The sequence below is a fragment of the Lepisma saccharinum genome, chromosome 2, assembly GCF_977018435.1.
Source record: "Lepisma saccharinum chromosome 2, izLepSacc3.1, whole genome shotgun sequence".
NCBI lineage: Eukaryota > Metazoa > Arthropoda > Insecta > Zygentoma > Lepismatidae > Lepisma > Lepisma saccharinum.
In genome coordinates, this window is record NC_139230.1 from 132,952,079 (window position 1) to 132,976,695 (window position 24,617).

At 36.5% G+C, this 24,617-nt stretch overlaps 1 protein-coding gene across 2 annotated transcripts in view; it reads left to right on the forward strand.

The window, feature by feature from the left end:
- Positions 1–24,617, forward strand: part of LOC145984502 (uncharacterized) — a 105,617-nt gene that overhangs the window by 43,709 nt on the left and 37,291 nt on the right. For both annotated transcript variants that reach the window (XM_083118156.1, XM_083118158.1), the window contains exon 5: positions 4,653–4,752. In XM_083118156.1, the coding sequence (XP_082974282.1) occupies positions 4,653–4,752 (100 nt within the window). The remainder of the gene's footprint in view (positions 1–4,652; positions 4,753–24,617) is intronic.

A 24,617-nucleotide genomic window follows, 5' to 3' on the forward strand; every position in this document is an offset into this window, starting at 1 on the left:
TAGCTATAACCTTGTGACGGAATATAACTTCTTCTACGTCAATGACAATATTTATAGACAAAAAGAAGGTTTGGCAATGGGAAACCCCATTTCTGGTATAGTAGCGAGCATTTTTATGCACTTCATTGAGAAGGCAGCTTTGGAAAAACGAGAATAGGTATTAAATATTATGGGAGATACGTTGATGATATCCTGATTATAGGAAAGGGGGGTAGCACTGAACAAGGTATTTGAAGAATTGGAAAAACAAGACGAAAGAATAAACTTCACTAGGGAAAACTTAAACAATGGAAAAATCAATTTTCTGGATCTTAGTATTTTGAAAGAAGGAAATAGGATTAGACCAGGAGTACATCAAAAACCCCTATCGGGGAACTTATATATTAACAAGGAACAAAGAAAAACATATTCCTAAACTTTTTTATTAGGGCCGGTAGATTATGCAATAATGGAAAAGAAAAAGACAACGAAATTCGGTGGATAAGAAAAACAGGATTAAAAAACGGATATACAAATAGAGAAATGGATAAGATCGCGGGGAGAGCACAGAAAATTATTAGGAAAGAAACCAAAAAAGAGGAAGGGGATCAAAAAGAAAGGGAAAAAATTGAAAATAGGAAGGTAAAGTACGTTGGCATCCCTTACCATCAATTCGTGTCGGAAAAAATTGGAAAAGTAACGAGAGATTTCGAAATCGTTTGTGGGATGAAAGCACCAAAGAATGTAGAAAAATACTTTACCGATTATAAGAAAGGAAAGACAACTAGGGAAATACCAGAAAAACAGAAGGGGGTTTATTGAATAGAATGTCAATGTGGGAAGGAGTACATAGGACAGACAGGTCGAAATATAGGTAAAAGATGGAGCGAGCATGAAAAAGGATATAGGGGAAAAAGTTCCCAAAATGGGTCTCTCAGAACACATTTTGGAAAGTGGGCATAGAATCGCAAAAAAAGAGATAATTAGAAAAGAAGGGAGGAAGTTAGGAAGAAACGTGTATGAAACAGCGAATATTTGTAAGGGGGGGGGGTGAAGAATAATCTTAATAGGGACGAAGGAAATTTGGAAGAAGGGTGGATCAATTTCCTCAAAAAATGGGACAAAGCCTGGAAGATTGAACCCAATATCGGTTTCCACGTCACTCCGGAAGTTATACAAGCTGCACTGGAGGAACGTGAATTTACGTTGGATTTGTGACGTAATAAGGGGAAACGAGAAAATTAAGGGGAGGGGAAACACTCGTGGAGAATTGACCTTCATGTGGATTAGGAAGCACAGTTGGGTAGGAATGGCCGAACCTGTAAGTTGCATTGTTTTTCAAGCAGGTTTTTTAGATTTTTAACTTTTTTTAACTTTTTACCTGTGAATAGGTCTATTGTACAAGTTATCTTAGGGAACGACATGCTTTTTACGTACTTCTAATAGCAAAAACATAATATTTTAAATGTATCCAAACCAACCCTTAACCACAATCCTCATCTTACATTTTTGACGCAGTACTATGCCCAGTACCTAGTTTTTTTATGAACCTGAAGAAGGAGATAGTCAATCTCTGAAACTTCGTTCTACAGTAGGAACAATATACTCACATACGTAAATACAATTGTTAACTTTCCTTTTTTATAAAAGACATAAAGAGACTTTGAAACATTTTCTAAAGGTATTTCAAGTTACATTTCATTTGCTTGAGGAATATAATAGCTGCTTAAAAACTCCTATACAAAGACTTAATTTTTATTTTTAATAAAGGGAGGGAGTGAGTCATTCATTCATTTATTTCAGTGATCAGAGCCCCCCTCAATAATTTTGACAAGTCGGCGCCCCTGATCTGGAGTAGAGTACACAGGAAGAGACCACTGCTCACAACTGCACCCAAAAAGCACAACTTCAATTGCCTAAACTCCCCAAAACCTGGACAGTAGATAATGGGAAACAGGTCATCTCGTCTTACTGGAAAATAAATGGTTACGTGGTTTTTATCATGCCCACCTCCACCTGCATACATTCGAGGGCATGCACTTATTGTCCTGGTTCCGTAAAATATTCCAGGACATCAGTTGTGTGAATTTTTATGGTTTACTTTTCTAATTTATTAGTTTAATTTTACAATACATAATATAATGTAACATGATATACCGCATGAGGCACCTAAAAGTACCACCTGAAATAGCGAAGAAACCAGAAACAGTAGCGATGTGAGGTTTCTGGGAAACAATAATATCAAATGGGGCTCGTAAATCGGAGGTATGGGGTGGGTCGAAAAATATCGACAAATGGGGCATCTGGAGCAAAGTCATATTTTTTTAAATGGAACGATATACAATAACATGCATAATATAAAAGAGCACACGCAGAGAAACACAACGCCGTTGGTCTCATGCATCTACTGCACATAGGAACGAAGATATGGCCATGTGAAAATATGTAAACAAACTAACAAGTGGCCCACTTGACCGTCAGTACCACGGCATGTAAGACTTCTCAGGTGCCTGACAGAACTGCCTTTACGCAGAGCAAGTTTTGATAGCAGGTCCACGAGATCGTGTTAGTTCATAGCAAGCAGTCGTAGTGGTAAGAGCAAAGATTATGGTGTTCACAAACATAGAAAAAGCGGACATGATCCTGATATATGGGGAATGCCGAAAGAATGCCTCAGAAGCCTACCGTGTGTACGCAGAGAGATATCCGGACAGACAACAGCCATCTCGACGTCTGTTTGGTAAGTTATTTATTAAATTAAGAGACACCGGAAGTGTAACACCACAAGCACGTGTGCGGAACAAGCCAACTACAGGTGAGGCAGGTGCAACAAATGTTCTCGCCGCTGTTGCTGTGAATCCGCATGTTAGCTCCCGTGAAATTGCTGGGATGAGTCAGCGAAGTGTATTGCGCATTCTGCACACACACAAGTTTCACCCATATCATATCTCCCTCCATCAGGAACTTCAGGGGAATGATTTTGTGGACCGTGTTCGGTTTTGCACATGGATGTTACGACGCGACACACCCGATTTGTCACGTATCCTCTTCACTGACGAGGCAAGTTTTACCAATCATGGAAATGTCAACCTAAGGATCATGCACTATTGGTCGGTGACAAATTCACATTGGCTTCGCCAAGTGGAACGCCAGCGCCCATGGAGTGTGAACGTGTGGTGTGGTATAGTGGGTGAACATCTCATTGGTCCCTTTTTTTTATACAAGGGACACTGAATGCTGACCGATACATAGAGTTTTTACAACATGAACTGCCTGTACTATTGGAGGACATACCACTTCAGACAAGGAGGGAAATGTGGTACCAACATGACGGGTGCCCAGCTCACAGTGCAAGACGCGCTACAGCATGTGTGGAAAATACATTTCCAAATCGTTGGATTGGACGTGGAGGGCCTGTCAAATGGCCGGCTCGTTCCCCAGATTTGACACCGTTAGACTTTTTCCTGTGGGGAAAGCTGAAGGACATTGTCTACCGGGATGTGCCAACAACTCCAGGGGATATGCAACACTGCATTACTGCGGCCTGTAGGGACATTCCCTATGAGATGCTACATTCTGTGCAACGATCTTTGCTTGGGCGCCTCGTTGCCTGTATCGCAGCTCACGGCCACCACTTTGAACACACACTTTGACAGGTTTTCGGTTCTTACGCAGTGGTTCTTCTACATACTGTCATGGTCATTTTCATTATGCTGTAACACTGTCAAATACATGGTGCTGACGATGTCTACTGTATTTTTTCTTCCTTTAACACGTTCTGTCTTCATCTTGTCCAATGGCTTCCGACATCTCATACTTGTACATGCATTGGTACTGACGGTCAAGTGGGCCACTTGTTAGTTTGTTTACATATTTTCACATGGCCATATCTTCATTCCTATGTGCAGTAGATGCATGAGACCAACGGCATTGTGTTTCTCTGCGTGTGCTCTTTTATATTATGCATGTTATTGTATATCATTCCATTTAAAAAAAATATGACTGCTCCAGATGCCCCATTTGTCGATATTTTTCGACCCACCCCATACCTCCGATTTACGAGCCCCATTTGATATTATTGTTTCCCGCAAACCTCACATCGCTACTGTTTCTGGTTTCTTCGCTATTTCAGGTGGTACATTTAGGTGCCTCACGCGGTATAGTACATGATGTATCAAGAATTAAACATACATTGCAGTTTGATATGAGCAACTTTTTTACATTATTATTTGTTTATTGTTGAACTAGCTATTTTGGGTAACAGAATAGAGTTATTAACATCGTTGATAATTTGTTTCAGTCTGTATCTGCGATGGTGTGCTTTTTATTAATTTAATTTTGAGTGGTTTCCAGCTATCTGCATATTAATTGAAGGGCTCGGGTGTAAAACATGGTAAGTGACATTTTTGTTTTTTGAGTTACAAAGTAAAATTTGGCGTTCTTCAATTTTCAAGTAAAATTGCAATGCCATACAATTTGCATTGGACTCAGTGAAGCCTTCTGAAATTAGCAAACCCAACATGAACACAATTTATCTACAGTATAGCATCTAATAATATTTTTTCTTAATGAACTCAGAAATGACCAAAATCTCACTTACCATGTTTTACACCCGAGCCCTTCAATTGTGAATTGTGTTCCCAACAAATAACTAATAATGTTGTTCATTGCAGTTGTCCTATTATGAAAATTGCCGGAAGCAGTTAAGCAATCAACTGAAACCTGAAGTGTTAGCCACATCTACAAGTGTGAAGGCAAATCAGGGTGATAAAGGTATGATTACTTTTTACACCAAAGATTGAATAATGAATACACAAGATGTCAAATTGACTTGACAACAGATAATTTTTATATATTATCATTCACTGAATTTTATTTATTTTCATGATGCATTGAAATTAACAAATATCTAATGAGTAGTGAAGGCAAACCAAGACCCATAATAATCAGTGCTTGGAATGGGAAGGGGGAGGATGATCTCAGGGCGATGCTATCTCCCCAGTTAGAAAACTTTCATAAAGTACCCCTGTCTCGTTTGTCTTATTATTATTATTATTATTATTATTATTATTATTATTAAGACTAGAGCCCGGAAGTTTGGCAAAATGCCTCTTTTTATCTACTGTATATATTCTAAAATTTTTCCGGATATATGTTTCTTATGTTGTTTCGAATGTTTTGGAAGCCTTTTCATTTTGCCTATTTTGCCTATTTGGGACCCCACTGCCTATTTTTAATTATAATGCCTTTTTTTGCCTTTTTCAATGAAATTTGACAAAAATGTGTATATAAATGATTTTTCTCCCAAAAAACGTTGGTGGCATTTATTTTTCTTCCGTTTATTATGTGAATAATTTTCGCCTTATTTAAGTAATATTGAACTCACGCATGTTTCAACATTGCTGAAGGAGAAAAGTGTGAGGGAAAAGTATTTCATGCTGAGTCAGGATATTGCCTTTCGGTTAACATTTCTTGTGCTTGATTGACTGCTGAAGTGGACAGGTTGATTTCGAACACAAAGAAAATATTTCTGAAATCTCCCTCTCGAACCCGAAAATTTCAGGAAGTTGCGATTGAGCTTAGTTTACATCAGCAACCAGTCTTGACGAGATAGGGAACCTGGATATCAGCAGCTATATATTATACTAACAACCTTCAAAAAATCAGTGAGGTGATCGATGCTCTTCCAGAAAATGAAGCGGCTTCAATTCGTGAAGTGAAAAAACTCCTGTGCTATTCAAGTTTACTTTTGCACATTGTGGTGCATTGCCAGAGACAATTACAATTATAGCATCCATGAAAATCTTCGAGGAATCTATGCAGCAGATGATGGAAGTGCCAGGAGAAAAGGGGTCAGCTGTTGCGGAAAAGTGCTAACGGGTAGTGAGTGCAAATGAGGACTTGAAACAATTGAAAACAATTTGTGATATTCTGAAATGTGAAAATGCTGTTACCAAAATGAGTCCAGCTACATTAGCTTGTTATATGTATGCTCCAATAACTTCTGTCGAAGTAGAAAGATCATTTTCTATTATGAAAAACATTCTCTCTGACACGACTACCAATGAATGTTGAGAACTTAAAAAAAAAATCCTTGTAGTTATGTGCAATCGAGACGGAGAAAATTGAAATGCTCTTCCCAATTTAGATTTTAACATTTTGCCATAAATTATAGATAAAAGTAAGCGACTTCTAAATGTGCCTTTTTTCGGTTTATTTTGCCTTTTTTCATTTTTAGTGCCTATTTACCACATTATAAATGCCTTTTTGCCTGCCTATTTTAACGAAAATAAATGCCTGAACTTCCGGGCTCTAATTATGACTAATGGTAACTTAAACAATGTACTTTTTTCTATAACAGGAAGTGTAACATGAACTCACAAGGTTACAAGCAAAGACAATAGTTACAAGGACTGTTCACTGTCTTCCATGTTCACATTAACAGTGGTTCCAGTTCCTTCTGTCTAAAGGCACTGTTCGCAACACGTACATTAGAATCCCCCCCCCCCCAAGCTACGTTAATTTACTTTAGCATCCCCCACCTGCCCCATTGTCTTCATGTTAATTAACACAAGCAACCCCTTCACATATTCTGAAACTTGTCCAAGCATCTCCGCCAGGAATTTCCACTTTGAGCACTGCCCATAAAATAGGACATAAATCAATTGTTTATTAAATAATATTACTATATGAACACCAATACTTTGGACAGAGTAATGTAAGAACTCTTGAAATAATTTGAACATTTTTGGTAATAGGTACGTACCACACTTAATTTGCCCTACATCCTGCATCAACCTGGGGATATTTGCACCAGAAGTTGTTATTTTAAGTGTTGAGAGTGCTTTGAGTGTGAATCACACCTGTTACAAAGCATTTGGAAGATAATAAGGACAGCGCAACAGGTGGGCGAGGGTGGGCAAACACCCACCCAAAAATTCCTCTGGCCACCAGATTGCAACCTGAACAAAGTCAAGACGTGTTCAGGAAAATATGAATGCTTCAATAGCCTATCTTGTCTCAACTATGTTCACATTTTTCTTATGAAATTTGTCGATACTAGAAAGGCTCACAAATTATCATCTGCCAAGAAGTTTCGCTGTTTTTCGATTTACATTAGTTTACTGAGTAAGAAAAGGAAAATAGTTAGAAAATATGCTGATGAGTAAACCCTGTCAAATTTATCTCCTATTTAAAACTTGAAACATGTCCAGTTAATACTTATTTGGCTAGATATATTGCAATATCTGGCAATAGCCAAAATGCAAATTTTCCAATGTGGGGAGTACAAAATCATTTGAATTTGAATTTGAAATTTTGGGTGCGTCAGCACTTAGGCTATTTTGCACTGGTCTCATTACAAATAGCAACTCTAACATTGCATAACCAAAAATCTTAAAATATTCTGACTTCTGTTAAATGCTAAGGCTGTAAACTCAGCACACACAAAGACAAAAAACAGGGCAACACACATAAAATTATACTGTCCATAATGCCAGTCGCCAGAGCCTCGTTCATCTGCAAAATGCAGTCCAGGGTGTACTGCGTGGAAGTGAGGTTGACTTTTGGGCACCTATGTGGACGGTACCCATTACACCCCGAGTACAAAATCATACAGGACAAAACAAATATATTAAAATAACGAAACACGTAAATAAAAACACCTTCTGCACATTACTTCCTTATGCTATAAAGATGAACTACGATCCATGACAAGACTTCCTTATCCTTGCATTTTGGGTAATGAATGTTGTATTTCGATAATGTTATAGTGAGAGGGTGCCAAATTTATACACAGTATTAATATTTGGGGGGGGGGGGCAGGATTGACAACAATATTCTCTTGTATAATCTGTATACTTTTGAGAAAATTGGAGGGCAGAAAGCATCTTGGTGCCCTAAAGTTGGCACTTATGGTGATAATTGTCCATAAATTAAACTTTTTACAATAGTTTTGAAGTGCTATGAACAAAAGAAGAATTGCTACACAGCTACCATGCTCTAATTAGATGATTTTTTTGGTCTAAATTATTTTCCACAATATAATGTGTAAAAATACTTGTTTTTCCAAGTGGTATGCACTTGCACATTTTCAATAATTTTTATAATTTTTCAGTGACATCAGTGAATTCTCATTTTTATGCTGGGAAAGTTAATGCAGAATGAACAAAAAATTGCATTCCTTTGTATGTTTTACAACTTTTCTGACAAGAAATTATTAATATGGAAAGATTCATATGCACTTATTAATTTAAAAAACCCCTATGAACCAAATAAATGGGTTATTCATTAACCCTCATCCAGGAAGTAGCGCTCTTTCCAGTCAAAAACTCATAACATTAAAACTGTATATTCAAGATCATTCATTTGAATTATGGAGAAAACAAAAACAAACCAACAAGAATAAAACACTTCACTGTTGTCGGTGTTTACATGTTTTCTGTCGCCATCCTTAAAACTAATGTCCACACAGTAAGTCTCTTGTATCGAAAGAAAAACAAAATACTTTGTTTTGTAGAGGACGTTAATCGTGGCAAATAAATGAGGGCAGTTGAAACTTGTAAATGTAAATTCTGAATTTTGGGATAACTTGCTTTCCGAATCTAAACGCTAAAATGACATTTAAATTTTTTGACTTTTTGTTTTAAGTCCACTTTATGTACAGTAAGACTAATCGGGACTGGACCTACAGTTTAACGTGGAATCCGAACTACTATGTGCCTCCACCTGGTATGCTAAAATTATATTTCAAACATTTTTGGTGCTATGTAGGGCGAAGCTTTGCTCCTCTCCTATGGACGGCGCTGGTTTCACAAATACAAATATTCCATGTAACCTAATGACTTTTGCTGCCACTTGCATTGGTAAAGAATTTCTTCCATACGTTTCATATTTTTTGCATGAATTAAACAGTAGGCTCCAGCTATGTTCACCTAATGAGACAATATATCCACTGTACAAAGTGAAGTACATAGTGAGCAGTTGAAAGCATGGACAGACAGATACAGCATTAGGAAGATTACATCAAGTCAGACCCAGAAAAGACCGCAGAGAAAATACAAATGAGAAATTTGACGTGCATGTATGTGTGTGACAAGGCCCATAGTGAGGAGTAGCCTAGGGGACTACAGCCAAGGGTGCCATGCACAGTGGGCACATTCAAAACATTTTCTTTAAAGACAACAATGTAAGAATATACCAGTGGCGTCTCGTGGCCTCAAATTTGGCCGGGGCTTATTTTTTAAAGAATTTAAAATATAATGACAATTCACATGAATTACAAAAAATAGGTATTTTTCTTCTTCTAGACTACAAAACTGGACTTATTTTTTTAAAAAAAGTATTAAAAAGGTAATAACAATTCATATGAATTACAAAAAAAACAGGTATTTATCTTCCTCTAAACTACAAAATTGGACTTTTTATAAAAATTATTTAAAATATAATGACCATTCACATGAATTACAAAAGAAACAGGTATTGCTGTCAAACGTACCTTTCTACAAACATTGGTTCTCATTTAAACAAGAACTGTGCTGTCCAAGGACTACTGGTGTGTACAAATTACAGTACATGGTAATATAGGACATGTCAGTACTTACATTACAATACAATACTACATTAATAGATTTTACAAATACAAAATATATAGCCAAAAAAAATTGGGTCTTACTCTGGTATTATATCAAAATCACGTTGGTGTTGCCAACAAGAAATCCACTTTGTTCATAGCGAATAAAAGCCACCACAACGCTACACTACAACACGTGGGATCGAATGAACGCGACACCACGGACCTAGCCCCGAATCAACATCCAAACCCATTGGACTCCCCTCCTTCGCTCTCTCTGCTAGCACGTGACCTTCACTGTAGCGTGTAGCGTAGACCACGCCTTCCTCTGCGATGAACCCCGAGATGATAACTGACATCAATGCCGCTAGGAGCGCTGTCGTATCCATTGCAGCTGACGATGAACTTACATCGGTAAAAATCGCCTTTTAAAAGATTGTGTGATAGTTATGTATTATGGTGATTGAAAATTACGTCAATACGTCCGTTTTTCTTTAGGGACTAAGCCCCGGAAGCCCCAAGGGATGAAATGCCACTGGAATATATGATGAAGAAATTTATACTTGGCAGAAGTAAGAGGAGAATGAAAACATTTAAGGTGGTACTCGACCCTTGTTCCCATTGATGATTTTTAAAGTGATGAAATTACACATAGATACTTCATTTGGGATAGTTGTTACCTTTCAACTCGATACATGACTTTCCTTCTTCGACCATGTCAGGAAAAGCTGTCTATCATAAATCATTTTCGATTATAAGGGTGTTTTTACATTATGCTTACTTACTGACAATCTCAACTTGCCACGAAATGTTTTTATCTGTGATCCCTTTTCCAAAAAATAAAATCTTTTCTAAGCCGCTCAGCTGTTATTCTTGTTAGTTTTATGAAATTGTTGCCATTCTTACCTACAGAGCTGTGTAAGAGTGAAATGGAACACAAGCATGGGGAAAAGTACGTAAAGGATAAATAAAAAGAACATTCACCAGCAAAAAGAAATGCAAACGAAATCGGGAGAGAGGTGGGAAAATTGGGGATATAAAAAGGGGAGGGAGAATGTATGTTTGTGAAACTCATGTACACACACTCTATATCTGCCCACCCTAATTTAGCAATATATGGATTCTGCGCTTCCGGTCAAAATTTTCTGCCGCCGCCCCTGAAGATAATGCAAATTATTTATTATTACAGGAGGTAAAGTTCTGTGTTATTGAAAGATGACAATAAAAGTAAACAGCGAATCAACCAACTTCAACCCTTGCACATTTTTCATCTTCCTCTTTCCCCTTTTACCTTATAGCATCCAGGTTGCTTCTAACCACTCCTTCCATCTCTCCCGTTCCTTTGTCATCCTATTCATTCCTCTAATTCTTTTTCCTTTCTTTGTCCTATTTATTTTATTCTTTTTTCGAGTGTCTTTCAGGCTCCACATCTTGTTCTTCTTTCCTCTGTTCTAGCCTCCATTAATTGTTTTGCTTTTCTATCTTCGTCCATTCTTACCACATGTCCAAACCATTTTAGTTGTCTCTGTGTCAGTTTCTCTTCTATTGGCTTCTGATTTAATTATTCTCTGATTCTTTCATTACGTAATCTATCTCTTCTTGTTTGACCAACTATTCTATGGAAGCATTTCATCTCTACTATCATTATTTGTCTTATTTCTTTTCCTCTTACTGGCCAACTTTCACTTCCATATAGTAAAATTCATTCCACTACTGATTTATACACTTGTAGTTTAGTTTTGTGTCTATTTCCCTTTTTCCGAAAATGGTCTGGCTTAGTTGGAAGTATTCATTGTTAGATTTCCTTCCTATATTCATCACTTCCTCTTCTATTCTTCCTGTCTGGTTGATGATTGTTCCCAGATACTCTTATCTTTCTGTCTGCTCCAGTTCTATTTCATCACATATTATGTGTATTCTTTCCATTATACTGATGCTTGGCAATGTATCGGTCTCATATTCCAATTATCCACTTTTGTTCGTGTTGTTTTTACTTTGCATATCTTAGAACTTCATTCATAAATACTATAAAGTGGGCTCAAGCTATCTCCCTGTTTCACTCCTTTCTCCTTCTGAAATGAGTCTGACATCTTTCCATCCAATCTCACTGTTCCTTCTACTCTTATATACATTAATTTTATTACTCGAATGAGTTATCCTGAGATTTTTTCTTTCTTCTAATATTGCCCATATTTGTTCTGTGTTTACTCAGCGAAAGCAGCCTTTATATCCAACAATGATAAGTTCATGTTTTTTTCATTTTTCTGAGTATTTATCACATATTGTTCGGATGGAATATATGTGATCTTGTATTTCTCTCCAAGAATGAAATGCAGCATGTTCTTCTTCCATATTGTTTTCTATCTCTTTGCTTAGCTTTACTCCCAATATTCTTGAGTACATTTTAATTGATTGATTTGGTTTATTTTACTTCTCATGTTGTGCCTCTTGACTAATTTGCGAAGATGTGGATGAGTGATGAAATGATGAAATTGATGAATGGACATTCACAAACAACCAAGCCCGAGCGAGATTCAAACCCGGGACCCTTGGCGTCAGAGTGCGATGTGCTAACCACTCAGCCACAGGGTCCGGTTGAGTACACTTTAAGTGCCACCATGGATAGACATATTGCATGATAGTTTTCACAGTTGGTTGAGTCTCCTTTCTTACACAGTGCTAGAATAATGTTCTTTTCTCATTCTACTGGTAATTTCTCTTCTCTCCAGATCTTCTGATAAAGTTTGGTCTTTGTCTCCGAGAGTGAATGAAATTCTTCCTTTTATATATTCTGGAGCTATTTCGTATATTCCTGCAGCCTTTCCATTTCTTACTCTTTTCACTGCTTCATATACTTCTTCTATCCCAATTTCCTTCACTAGCTCTGCTATCTCATTCTCGTCCTCTTCCTCATCCTGCTCTTGCATTCTTCATCTTCCTGATTGTTTTCTATTACATCTTCCAGTCCTCCCTTCTGCTGTTCCTATATCTTTCTTTTCAAATTTACTTTCAAAGTATTCTTCCCATGTTTTCCACACAATTTGCAATCACATTTCCAGATTATTTGCTTTGTTTCTTAAACTTCTTTCTCATCTTCCATCTTTTCCTCATTCCTTTTATTATGCACCAAATTCTTTGTTATTCTCTTTGTATTGTATTATGTTCCACTTCTCCAAATTCTTCCCATGTTTTCCTCTTTGCTTGTCTCACTATTCTATTAGCTGTGTTTCTTCTTTCAAGATAATCTAATTGGTCTTCACCTCAACATGTATTGATATATTTCTTCCATGCTTTTTCTTCTCTTGCACTGTCCTTTTCACTTCTTTATTCCACCATTTCTTTCTTCTCTGTCCTGTATTTACTGTTTTCTTCCCACATACCCCTTCTGCTGACTTGAGTATTATATCTTTTATTTTTTGCCATATTTCCTCTATATCTATATCGTCAAATGTTTCTTGCTTTAGTTGCCTTAGTTCTTCAACTTTATTCTGATATTCTTGTTTTTTTTATCTTTTTTCTTAAATTCTTCTGTTTTTATTTTGTGATAGGTCTTTTAATTTTCCTTCTTCTCTCCTGTTTTAAACCATGTTTCTGCTACCAGCTGCCTGTGGCCTTTGCCAAGTTCTGCTCCTCTTATTACTTTTATGTCTCAGATATGTTGTCTTATTTGTTGTGGGTATATTATGTAATCTATGATGGTTTTGGCATTTCTTCCCTCACCTTCAAATGTTATTTGATGTATTATTTATTTTGTCGAAGGAATTTCCTATCAGCATTACCTTCTCTATGCAAAAATCTATGATTTTCTGTCAATTTTAATTTTTAGTTCTTTCTCCTCCATATTTTCTAGTGTTCCAAATCCACTGAAGTTGTCATTTCCCACTCCTCCATATAAGTCACCTGTAATTATAACTTTTCTTTCTCCTGTTTCTTCTTTCTCCACTTTTGATTGTATTTCTGTGTAGATTTGGATTGGACTGATTTGGTGATTTAAGTCCACTTTATGCACAGTAAGGCTAATCAGAACTGGACCTACAGTTTAAAGTGGGATCCGAACCACTATGTGCCTCCACCAGGAATTCTTCCTTGTCTCTGACATTAGCATCATCAGTTGGTGCATATACTTGAATCAGGGTATTATTTCTTTTAAGTCTATGTCTAAAGTTATTATTCTTGAGTGTACTGGATCCCAACTGATTACTCCTCTGTCTATTTCTTCTGTTACTATAATTCCTACTCCCTGCTTTGCTCTGTTTCCAACTGGTACTCCTGAATATCTCAATACATTTCTCCCTTGAAACATTTTTTTCCCATATTCTCTCTTCTTTACTTCACTTATTTTGGAATTTGTATTTTTTATCTTTCCATTTTCTTCATTATTTCTACTTCCTTATCATTTATTGTTTTAATATTCCAGGTTCCGATTCTCCATTCCTTATTCTTGCATTGTCTTCCTTGTGAAATCTGTCCAACGTTTCCGAGGTATTCACTTCTTCTCTGAATAATCTTCTACCCCCATGCGAGTGTTTTTTCCAATGATAGGGGGCCCATTGGTTGTTTAGTTCTTTCTGCCTCTGGCCATGGCTGGTTTTCTAGCAAGGTTTTCTCCCTTAGTCTTCTGAGGATCCATCCTCGCCACTAGACAGCGTTTTTCCCAATGTTAACTACTTGGGAATGTAGTGCCCTTTCCACCATCTGTGTTGTACAGAAGGACTCCTCTGCCACATCTGGCATCGTGGTCTTCTCCATTATCCTGGCTAGATGACCTTATGTGGTGCTACCACCTGGAGCCAGATGGGCCAAATTTTTTTAGAGGGGTGTTACTGCTGTGTGTTTTCTGTCTCCGCCGCTGTTTATATGAAAATCCATCTTCTTCCTCATTTGGAGCCGTTAACCAGCTCGGAGTCTCGTGGGTGCCACTCCACATACTTACTAATAGTAAGCCCCCTGGGGGGCTTTGCACATTTTTGTGTGGTGAAATTATGAAATGGTGCTTGAAAAAGGAATAGTTGATATATATATCTGGCAACAGGTTAATTATTTGACATTGCAAAATACAGTGTTGAAAAATTGGCATGCTCATCATGTAGGCTTGTGGAAATTAAAGCAATTATCAAGATATATGTACCAATAACTTCAAATTTATATTGATTTGAAAAAAGACGTTATTAATTGCCAAAATTGTTAAGTATTTAACAAGAATCCTCCAACAAACAGAAATACCATTTCAAATAATTCAATTAGTTTTTATTAATATTATTATTTATTTTACTGCTCTCTCATTCACACAATATTTAGAAAGTTGTGAATTTTAGTCTACTGCCAGTGAAGAAATGATAAAATGTCAAAAACAGTTTGAAAGGTATAGATATCCTAGTATAATCGCATGTGATAGTGGACTACTATAAACTGGAAGGAAATGTAATGGATTTTCTAATAATTTGGGAATAAAAGTTATTCATTCACCACTATTTCATCTTCACAGTTATAGACTCTATCATAGGTAGTTTTGTGGACTAGTAAACGTTTTTTGCCTCGTTTTCCAAATAATCCACATGCTTTCCATAGGATTAATGTCAGCAGAGTTCCCTGGACACTTTACGATACATATATTGTAATTACTGAGGAATTTCATGATTTCTTGACTTTTTTTAATTGTGGCATGGAAAATTCTGTCATCATTCTGAAACGTTAATATACACCTCAGGAACAACTCTCCTTTCCATTATTTCATTGTATAGGTCATGCTCTTGACAGGTGCTGAGGGTCCCATTCCTTCATGGGTGAAACATCTCCAAAATATCTTCTTCACAGAGTGTTTTAAGGTATGTTGCAAGTGTGTAGGGGTCATTCTAAAAAGAAGGGGTAGAATAGAAAATATTCATGCACAGATTGTCATATGGCAGTTCTTGTATGTAATATGTTAGCTAGTTTCCTCCATCCTTAAGCATTTCATCAGTGATATTATCATTCCAAAAGCTTTGTTATCCTTAAGAGATTTAGTAGCAGCTCTCCCTTCTAGAATTGGAGATTATCCTGATTCTTCCTAATTTTCTTATTTTGTGTCCTCTTCTTCCTTTCGAAGTTCTAGACCTTGGTTAGAAGTTACTCTGCTAAGTAGGTTACTGAAATATTCTATACATCTGTCTAAGATATTTTTCCCCTATTAGGTTTCCTAGTTTGTCACTTCAGAAAACTGTCTTATTTGGAAACTTATCCTTACATTCTTCACTCTAATGCTTACTTTCCTTACCTCATGCTTTGTATTAGGTATTTATTTCCTTCAAGTTTTTGAATCCAATTTTTTTGTCTCTCCTCTTGCTTCTGTACACTGCATCTATGTCATTATCTTTTCATCTATATAATACTCTGCATTATTCCCTTTAAACATTCCCTATGTACAACATTGTTTTTGCCAAGGTTAATCTTATTAGCTGTTTTGTCTGCATAATTGTGCTAGTTATGTCATTTATAACACAAATATGAGACCATTAAGCCTTGTTTCCATGATATGGATAACTCAATATGCTGACCAAGGCAGAAATTTATTTTATTTTAAAAAATAAACTAAATGTAATGTTTCAACCTTCTAGGTCTTCTTAAACGTTTAGTTTATTTTTTAAAATAAAATAAATTTCTGTCTTGGTCAGCATATTGAGTTTTACAAATATGAGATAAATTTGAGACTGTGTAGTGTTCTAATTACTCTTGTGGCCCACACTTACTTTATCAGGAGGTACTTTTCTAAAATATAACTATGGTCCGCCCCTGGTGAGGGAGTCTGCTCCTTTGTGTTACATAAAAACCCCAGCTACAACTACTATACCACCAAAATTTCCCAAGTTCAAGATCTTTTCAAAGTCCAAATGATTTCCATGCAAGGACTGTATGGCAACTCAAGATGCTGCAAATAGGACCTCATGATACTCAATCCATGGAAATAAATGGAAGAACAAACAATAACAATTTTAAGAAAGTAAATATAAACTCACAATATATATTTAATGACAATAAGTTCAAGATTTTCAAACTGGGTCTTATTTTCCAGTAACTGCCATTCATTGACACTGGACACTACCTTTGGTGTCCCACAGAACTTAGCTATGTAAATGAATGGAAACTTAAGCCCCTAGAAATATTTGGAAAACAAGAAATTACAATAATTTATATTTGGTCATTTATTTTTTATCACCCTGTACTTAGGAAACGTGCAAAGCAATTATCCACTGTAGCCTAGAATTCAATGCATTTTAAAGAAAGTGAGCAATTGGACCAGAAAACCAATTCAATATCATCAAAATTTATCCCCCTCCCTTTTTATCAATTTCTATGGGAGAAGCCATAAAGTGTCATGCTCTGGTAAAGTTCCAAATGAAAATAATTTCAACTTTATTGAACTGATTTGAAATATGTGCAATGACTTAACATATTAACATGCCATGTACTATCAACATTGTCCCTTGATCGACATGCACACTGATAACTCCTGTAAGAAAAGTTTCCATTAGTACATCTACCACTGTAACACTACATACTATAGTGGAACCACAACCAGAAAAACCTGCACAGATCCACAACTCCTGTGCACCATACTCCCACGTGGAGGGGAGTGGCAGAGTGGAGCATGCTTCCTTATGGCTGGAGCTGAACATGGAGACTTTTTTGTCCAAGGTTCTTTTGTTTGTAGTCGCTCTATAGGAATCTTCCATATTTTGAAATTTCAAATGCACAAAATCGTGCCAAAACTTATTTAATTTGATAAAAAAAAAATCTTCAATAACACAATTATTGAGCACAACAGTTACTATAATTCAAGCAAAATAATGGTAGGGAATTTATAGTTAATGTCCTTTTATGAAAACACATTACATTTTCCCTACAAATAAACAAAAGTATTATTTGGGCTAACTCTTTCACTACAATTACGCTTTGTTAAAATAAGCATAATACAATTCTCTCGCATGTCATGCGATTTCCTACTACAAATATATTTTTTGCTTTAAACGTAAATCAACAAGTAAAATTTCCTTACTCAAACCTCTTAAATTACGTGTGTTAGGCTTATATATGCATTAACCTTTTACTTGCTAATGTTCCCAATTGGAAACACATGTTAAAAAGTTTACTATTCATTCAAAGGAACAAATTGAAGTATTTTAATCAACCCTTATGTGTGGCTTAACTATTTAAATCAATTTATTCTTTAAATTATATTTGGGATGTTAGGTGTAAAAGTCAGTGGAGTGGCTCAGTCGGTAACGCGTGTGACTACCATACTAAAGGTTCTGGGTTCGATCCCCGGCCGGTTCAAATCCGGGAACTTTTCTAACGATGGAAGCGGCCCCGGCGCCCACCCAGCGTCGAATAACATGGGTACCTGGGGGAAACCCTGGGGGGTAAAGGTGGTCAGGGGCGTGATGCTGATCATATTACCCCCACTCACGACCGGATCAAGAAAGTGTGGTGCGTTACCCCCACACCCCCTATACGCTTTCATGGCGTGGTGCTAAGCACAGGGGAACACTTTACCTTTTTTACCTTTGTTAGGTTTGAAGTTGAAATTATTGTTTGTCAATACCACATTGATTTTAGGTAATGAATGGAAAAGGAGAAATTGAGAACTCTAGAAGAAGCAGTTGTCTCTGGACACAGAGATGTCACAGACAGTGAGTATGCAGACGAAGTTGAACTTTGTCACCTCCCACCAGATGAAAATGATCGCATAACGAATGAAGAGCATATTGATGAAAATATTTTTGATAAGGTTACTCCAAAAGATGTGTGTGGTGAAATAAGTATATGTCTTAGACCACACTCTCGTTTTAGACTTAAAACTAACCTTTAAAATAAAGGTGCTTCTCCTACTGAAAAAGTGCCAGAAAATTCTTCCCCTGATCCAGCATTTGGAGAGTGAAGGAAACAGCAAATAAGTTTAGAAGAAAAACTGTATCTAAGTCAAAAAATGAAGTAAATTGGAAATCTACTGCAGGATTCAAAAGACAGATAATGTGCACCCGGAAAAAAAAAAAACATCTGGCTAACAAGTTTCCTGAACTTTGCTCCTTAGATCCTATTGAATGTTTTTGGAAAATATTGTCCAAAACATATTTGGAACATTTGGCCAATATCACATCTCTATACGCGCTTCAAGAAGGGTTGAGTATTGAAGCTGATTGTCAAGATATAGCACATTTTTTGGTCTATTGCTTTGGAGTGGTTATCATGCAGTTCCTACAGAAGATTCCTATTGGGCTGCATCTGAGGATCTTGCTGTACCAATTGTACCAGCTGTTATGCCATGAAATAGATTTAGGTATCTGAAGAAATATTTCTACCTAATGGATAATACAAAAATTGAAAGATGGTGATAAATTTTGCAAAGTGTCCCCTATTTATGAAGAACTTTATGAGAGTTTTCAGTCTGCAGATGAAAAGGAGCGTTTTTGTCTGTGGTTTCCGAGTGTTACTCCAGCAATGTATAACGTATACAGCATGAAAGGCGCGTTGAGTTACACCATTGGTTACACCATCTATGCTGAGTGCACGGTGTTTACATTTGAAACAACTAAAATATTCTTCCATACGTGTACAGTAAACGTTGTAAAGTATGTATTTGAGCAGTGCCATTGTTTTGTATCAAATAACGTTTTATACGAAACGTTATTCCTCTAGGTTGAATAGTTAACGGCTTTTAAAAATGTGAAGTGATACATTGTTTCCATCTCACGCGGCCGCCATTACAACTTCCCTCGTATGGGAACAAAAGTCTATCGACAAGTACGCTGATAAGTATCGTGTAAGATGAAAACTAGCAGGTTGGTAGCCAGTCCAGCGCTAACTAGGGCATACCTACTGGAAATCCAGTTCCGTGTGATGCGGGCTTAATTCTGGTAAAAATAGTGTGTGAAATCAGGGAAGTAATGGGAATAATTGCTAAATTAAAGATGGGGAATGTTATATTCTAAATTGTATCGGAAACCGTTGTGCATTTACACTGAACTTAGTAATGCAGAGATCTGTTTTAGGCAAAAAAAAGTTAAACATTTAGAAAGAATATGCGGAGAGTCCGTGAAACGGATATACAGACAGATTGAATGAACCGATAAACAGATAGATTGGATGAAGAATTTGTAGAGAATCCGTACAGTAGAAATACGGACATTTCGCATAATTCTAATATCCGGATATCGGATAATTCGGATATCCATTTCGGATGCAATGGATAATCCGGATAGAACAGATTTGATAAAGGATTTGTAGAAAATCCGTACAGTGAAATACTAAAATGACGAAAAAGAGAATATCTGGATATCCCGTAAAGCGGATAAAGGATAAAATTGTCCGGATAATGTGCACTTTCGGATATCCGGACATTTCGGATATCTGGACATTTCGGATATCTGGATAATTCAGATGGAATGGCTTCAAATCATCTAACAGTCCATCTGACTGGAAAAGCTAAACACTACTCCAGGACAGAGAAGAAGAGAATTGAGATCCCTCAACCTCATATTATTAGCCGTTACAACTCCAGGATGACGTTGACGTGCTGGACCAAATGCTTGGCAGTTTACCATCCTCAGTTACTACAAGAAGTAATGGTGAAACTTATTTGTGAATGCTTGCCCTCAAAATGGCAGTTGTAGCTTCATGGCTACTTCACAGAGAAGTTCATTAGGACAGTAAATCACATTTGGAGTTCAGGAGGGAAGTGACAACTTCCTTCCTTTGTCAGAAACCAAGATAAGTATCCAGGCCAGGACCTAAGGCTCCAATACCTGTGGTGCAGAGAAAATGTGATGCTCACTTCCTGGTACCAGAAACTCAAGGGAGGTGTGCAGCATGCAAGAGCAATACCAGACTGGCATGCAGACAGTTTAAAAGGAGATTGCATAAACACTGCTTTCCCAGGTTCCACAGTCTTGAATAAGGAGGTATTTTATGACTTGGTGATTTTCCACATGATGATACAGATGTATCCTTATTTTTCTCTCACATTATTTTAATTTTAGTAATGACAGAACCCATAAGAATCAATAGACACAAGCACTGATATAATGCTAATGCAACACATCTGATTTTGAAAAGTTATTCTTTTGTATTTATTTGAAATTATTAAAATGTTTCATTTTCTTTACATCTTTTGTGCAAATAATGAAAAATAAAGATTTAACAATTGTATGGTGTAATATGTAATGTTAGTTGAAGATAACTTTTAGGAGATGCATTATTTTGAATTTCAGAGTTAATATACTGAATGACGCTGATGTTCCTGTTTCGGAACATAATAAAAAACATATATCAAATATAATTTTTGTTAAAATATGCATAGCCGAAATATATCCTTCAGAAGTCTAAATATAGATAAAATAAATTCAAAATTAAATTGGTTAATAATTTGGCATTTAAAAGGTTAACTATGCTTTTCATTGTTGGTCATGAATTCACAGGCAGTTATAACCAGATGCTGTATTTTTCAAGTCACGTGACTTTGCTAAAAACCAACTTTTCTACAACCAAAACAACGTGATCAAAATGCACAAGTCTTTTGATATTTTGAAGGTGATTATACGATTCTCGTCAATAGTTTATCTTTTAAAGAGCGTATAATCCTTTCAGACTAGAAAGTAATAACGTCATTGTTTCACGAACACACAAAGCGTTAACCCTAGAACACTATTGTATGGAAAATTTATGTGTGGTTTGTACTTAATTCCCTTCCCTACCTCTCACCTACTCACCCCTCCACCTAGCAGTGCCTCGAGCAGTCTGTCATTAGTAAGTCAGCACTCTGGTAAGGAGGGTGCAAGCGCTAATCATCGATTTTGTTTGTTATGTTCTATACTGTACAACAATTTTACGTAGCTCTAGTAAAACAAGAAAAATCTTCCACTTAATTTTGACATGCCTCTAGTAATAAAATCTTGTGTGTCCACGTAAAAATTGCATGCCACTAGTAATACGCATACCTAAAATGTGTAAGAGATTGCTGACATCTGATAACATTTACGAACTGTTGGTGAGTTGTGAAGAAGATGAGCTGGAGAAAGAGAGTGAAGAAGATATTTTAGAAGTTGAGGAACTTGACTTCAGTGGTTATGATAGCGACAATGACCCAGACCTTATGAAATTGACTTAGTGCAAGAAATGTGTGAAGAAATGCAAGAAGCAGAGATTTGTGAAGATACATCAAAGTCATGGGGTAGAGGACAGAAGAGGAGGCAGGCCTCAGAAGATTCTATGCATAGAAAGTCTGTCAAAACAAAGGAAAATACCTCTACAAATTGTCACACCTGGTGAAGAGACAACTCTGACAGGTCCTCTGGGCATACCTGATGCTGATATTCTAAGAGGCAAAGAAAAGTTTTCTCTAAAGCCTGAATCACACGGAACTGGATTTCCAGTAGGAATGCACTAATTGGCGCTGGACTGGCTACCCATTTGCTAGTTTTTGCCTCACCCGATACATGTTACTGTACATGTTGATAGACTTTTATTCCCATAAGACATTGCACAGAGCAGACAATCTGTAATGATGGACAAGCAATTTGAAGAATGTTGTAAGAGAATTACTGCTTTGTGCTTTTATAAAAGAATAAAAAGAGAAGTATGGACTAGAAATTGGCTCGATTAAAATCAATCAATGCATACCAATGAAGCTTTTAAATTAACTTGGGTATGCATATTCATACATGATATTAGCAGGATTCTTTCACAAAGAAAAATATGTCAATCATTTAATACACTTGTAATAATAAGGATTTTCATTTTCAGCAAATCATGTTTGTCACGTACACATCTCATCGCTTTGGATAAATTACTAAATATTAATGAACTGAACACAAATGCACTGTATGTCATCTCTTTAATTTTTTTTCTTTATCAAGAAACTAACAAAAACACGCAACACTCAGAACCCACAGACAAAAACCTCTCGTTTACAAACTCACAGATTATCTTTACATGGCCAAACTTTGCTCTGATTGGCTGTTCCACAGAATCCAGTCGAGGAAAGCCAGTATCACTTAGAACATTGCTTATTCCTCAAACCCAGTCAAGCAGCCAGCCAGGCAGCCATCATTTCTGGCCAGGTGTCCAGTTTAGAGCCAACTAACTGGATAGTTCTGTGTGATTCGGCCTTAAGAGTAACTCAAGTCAGCGCAAGACTGCAGCAAGAAATCTTGTACAAGTTAGACCTGTACCAACCCCTGCCTCACGAAACTCTAAACAACCTGAGGAATGTTTCAAACTATTTTTTAGTGCTGATCTATTGCATGAAGTTCTTGTACATACTAATGAGGAAATTAGATGTAAAATATGTGAACTCAAATGATGCTTTGCAAGATTTGTGTTACAAGGAACAAAATGCATTTCTACGGCTCCACATTTTAGACCTCCAACTGTTGATACATTTTTTTTAAAAAAAAGTTCAGAGACATGCACTATTTTTATCTATGGTGTTTCAATACTACTTTCTTTCCTTATTTACAGTGTTGTGATTATTTGTTATTGTTTGTTTTTCATTATTTGAACTTTTCACCTTCATTCTTTCTGTACGTACAAGCTTGTCAATCAAGACATTTTTTATTAAAATATTCTACATTTAATAAAACCATGTTTATGCATTTCAAAATTAAGAACAAAACCCCAATATAAGTAACAGAAACAAAAAAATGTTAAAGATGTAACGTCATTTTGTTTTTATGATGTAGAGGTTGTGTAGAAAATCATTTGATGAATGTACATAACATTTACATAGCACTAGTTATACTGTAATATGGGAACATGCTAGTGTTCTAGGGTTAAGCTGCTATTTTCCATATGGAATGAGAGTCTGCCATATTGCATAAATTTTCGTACCACATATATTTTGAAGTCTCTCGAAAATATTGTTATCATGATAGCTATCATTAAATGATCACTAATTAACAATGATGTCTCATGCATGTTCAGAGTTTATGTCGACACTGCAAAATTAAAGCAAAGTAAAATTTCCTTACCTCCTTGCTTCATTGTAGGGTTGGATTACCTGTGTCATTCCTTCCCTTCGTTTCTCTCTTCCGGGATCCATGTCAAGTCCTCCCTGACTGGATACTAAATGTTCACGTAATCCTTGAGTTGAGTTGCTGTTTTAAGTCCACTTTATGCACAGTAAGGCTAATCGGGACTGGACCTACAGTTTAATGTGGGATCCGAACCACTTGTGCCTCCACCAGGTATCGAACCCGGGACCCCTTGATTACAAGGCAAGGACGCTACCACTGCGCCATGGGGGAGGCCCACATAATCCTTGATTATTCCTGTACACGCACATCCAATTTTCGTTCAGCAACTCATTCCCCAAACACCACAGTGTGATCAACCACTTTCTTGGTGACACGCAGTCAACTTTTTCTGATGGCATCCATCTTAGCAAGAGTCCGTCACATGTGCTTGGCCCTCCGCACATTAGTTCCTCAATCTTATATACTTATGCATTGCTAGATACAAAACTGCCACACATTTCTACACCTCTGTGTTTATAAGGATCTTTTAATATTCCTTTTCTAACTAAAACATCAGTTACCAACTCAATATTTCAAGTTTCAAAGAGAAAAATAATGTCTGCAGGTGATGATTAGAACCGGTCAGAAAAAATCGACAATCAAAAATGAAACAAGTAACAGAATGCTCCTTCTTTACATTGCTGGCAAGACCCCTCTAATGGCAGACTTGCGAATCTCAGAGGTAAGTATTCGGTTATGGACTGCATATTTCTGCCACCTTATATGAATTCAGCTTACTACTTCGTGTTTTGATATATAACACATATTATATGATGCATATATATTTGCTTTCATAAATTATTATTTCAAACTTGAAAAACCCTTGAAATCTTACACAATGAAAAAATCATCATAATATGTATGTTTGTACATCTAGTTTTGCTTTGATGGCTACAACATTCATTTTCTTAAGTGTAAAAATTAAATAGATGGTTGACATTCTGATATCTAATGCAGGACACACTTCAGATATTTCATTTCCATACTTGATGCAATCAATATCTTTGAAAGTGGCATCATGG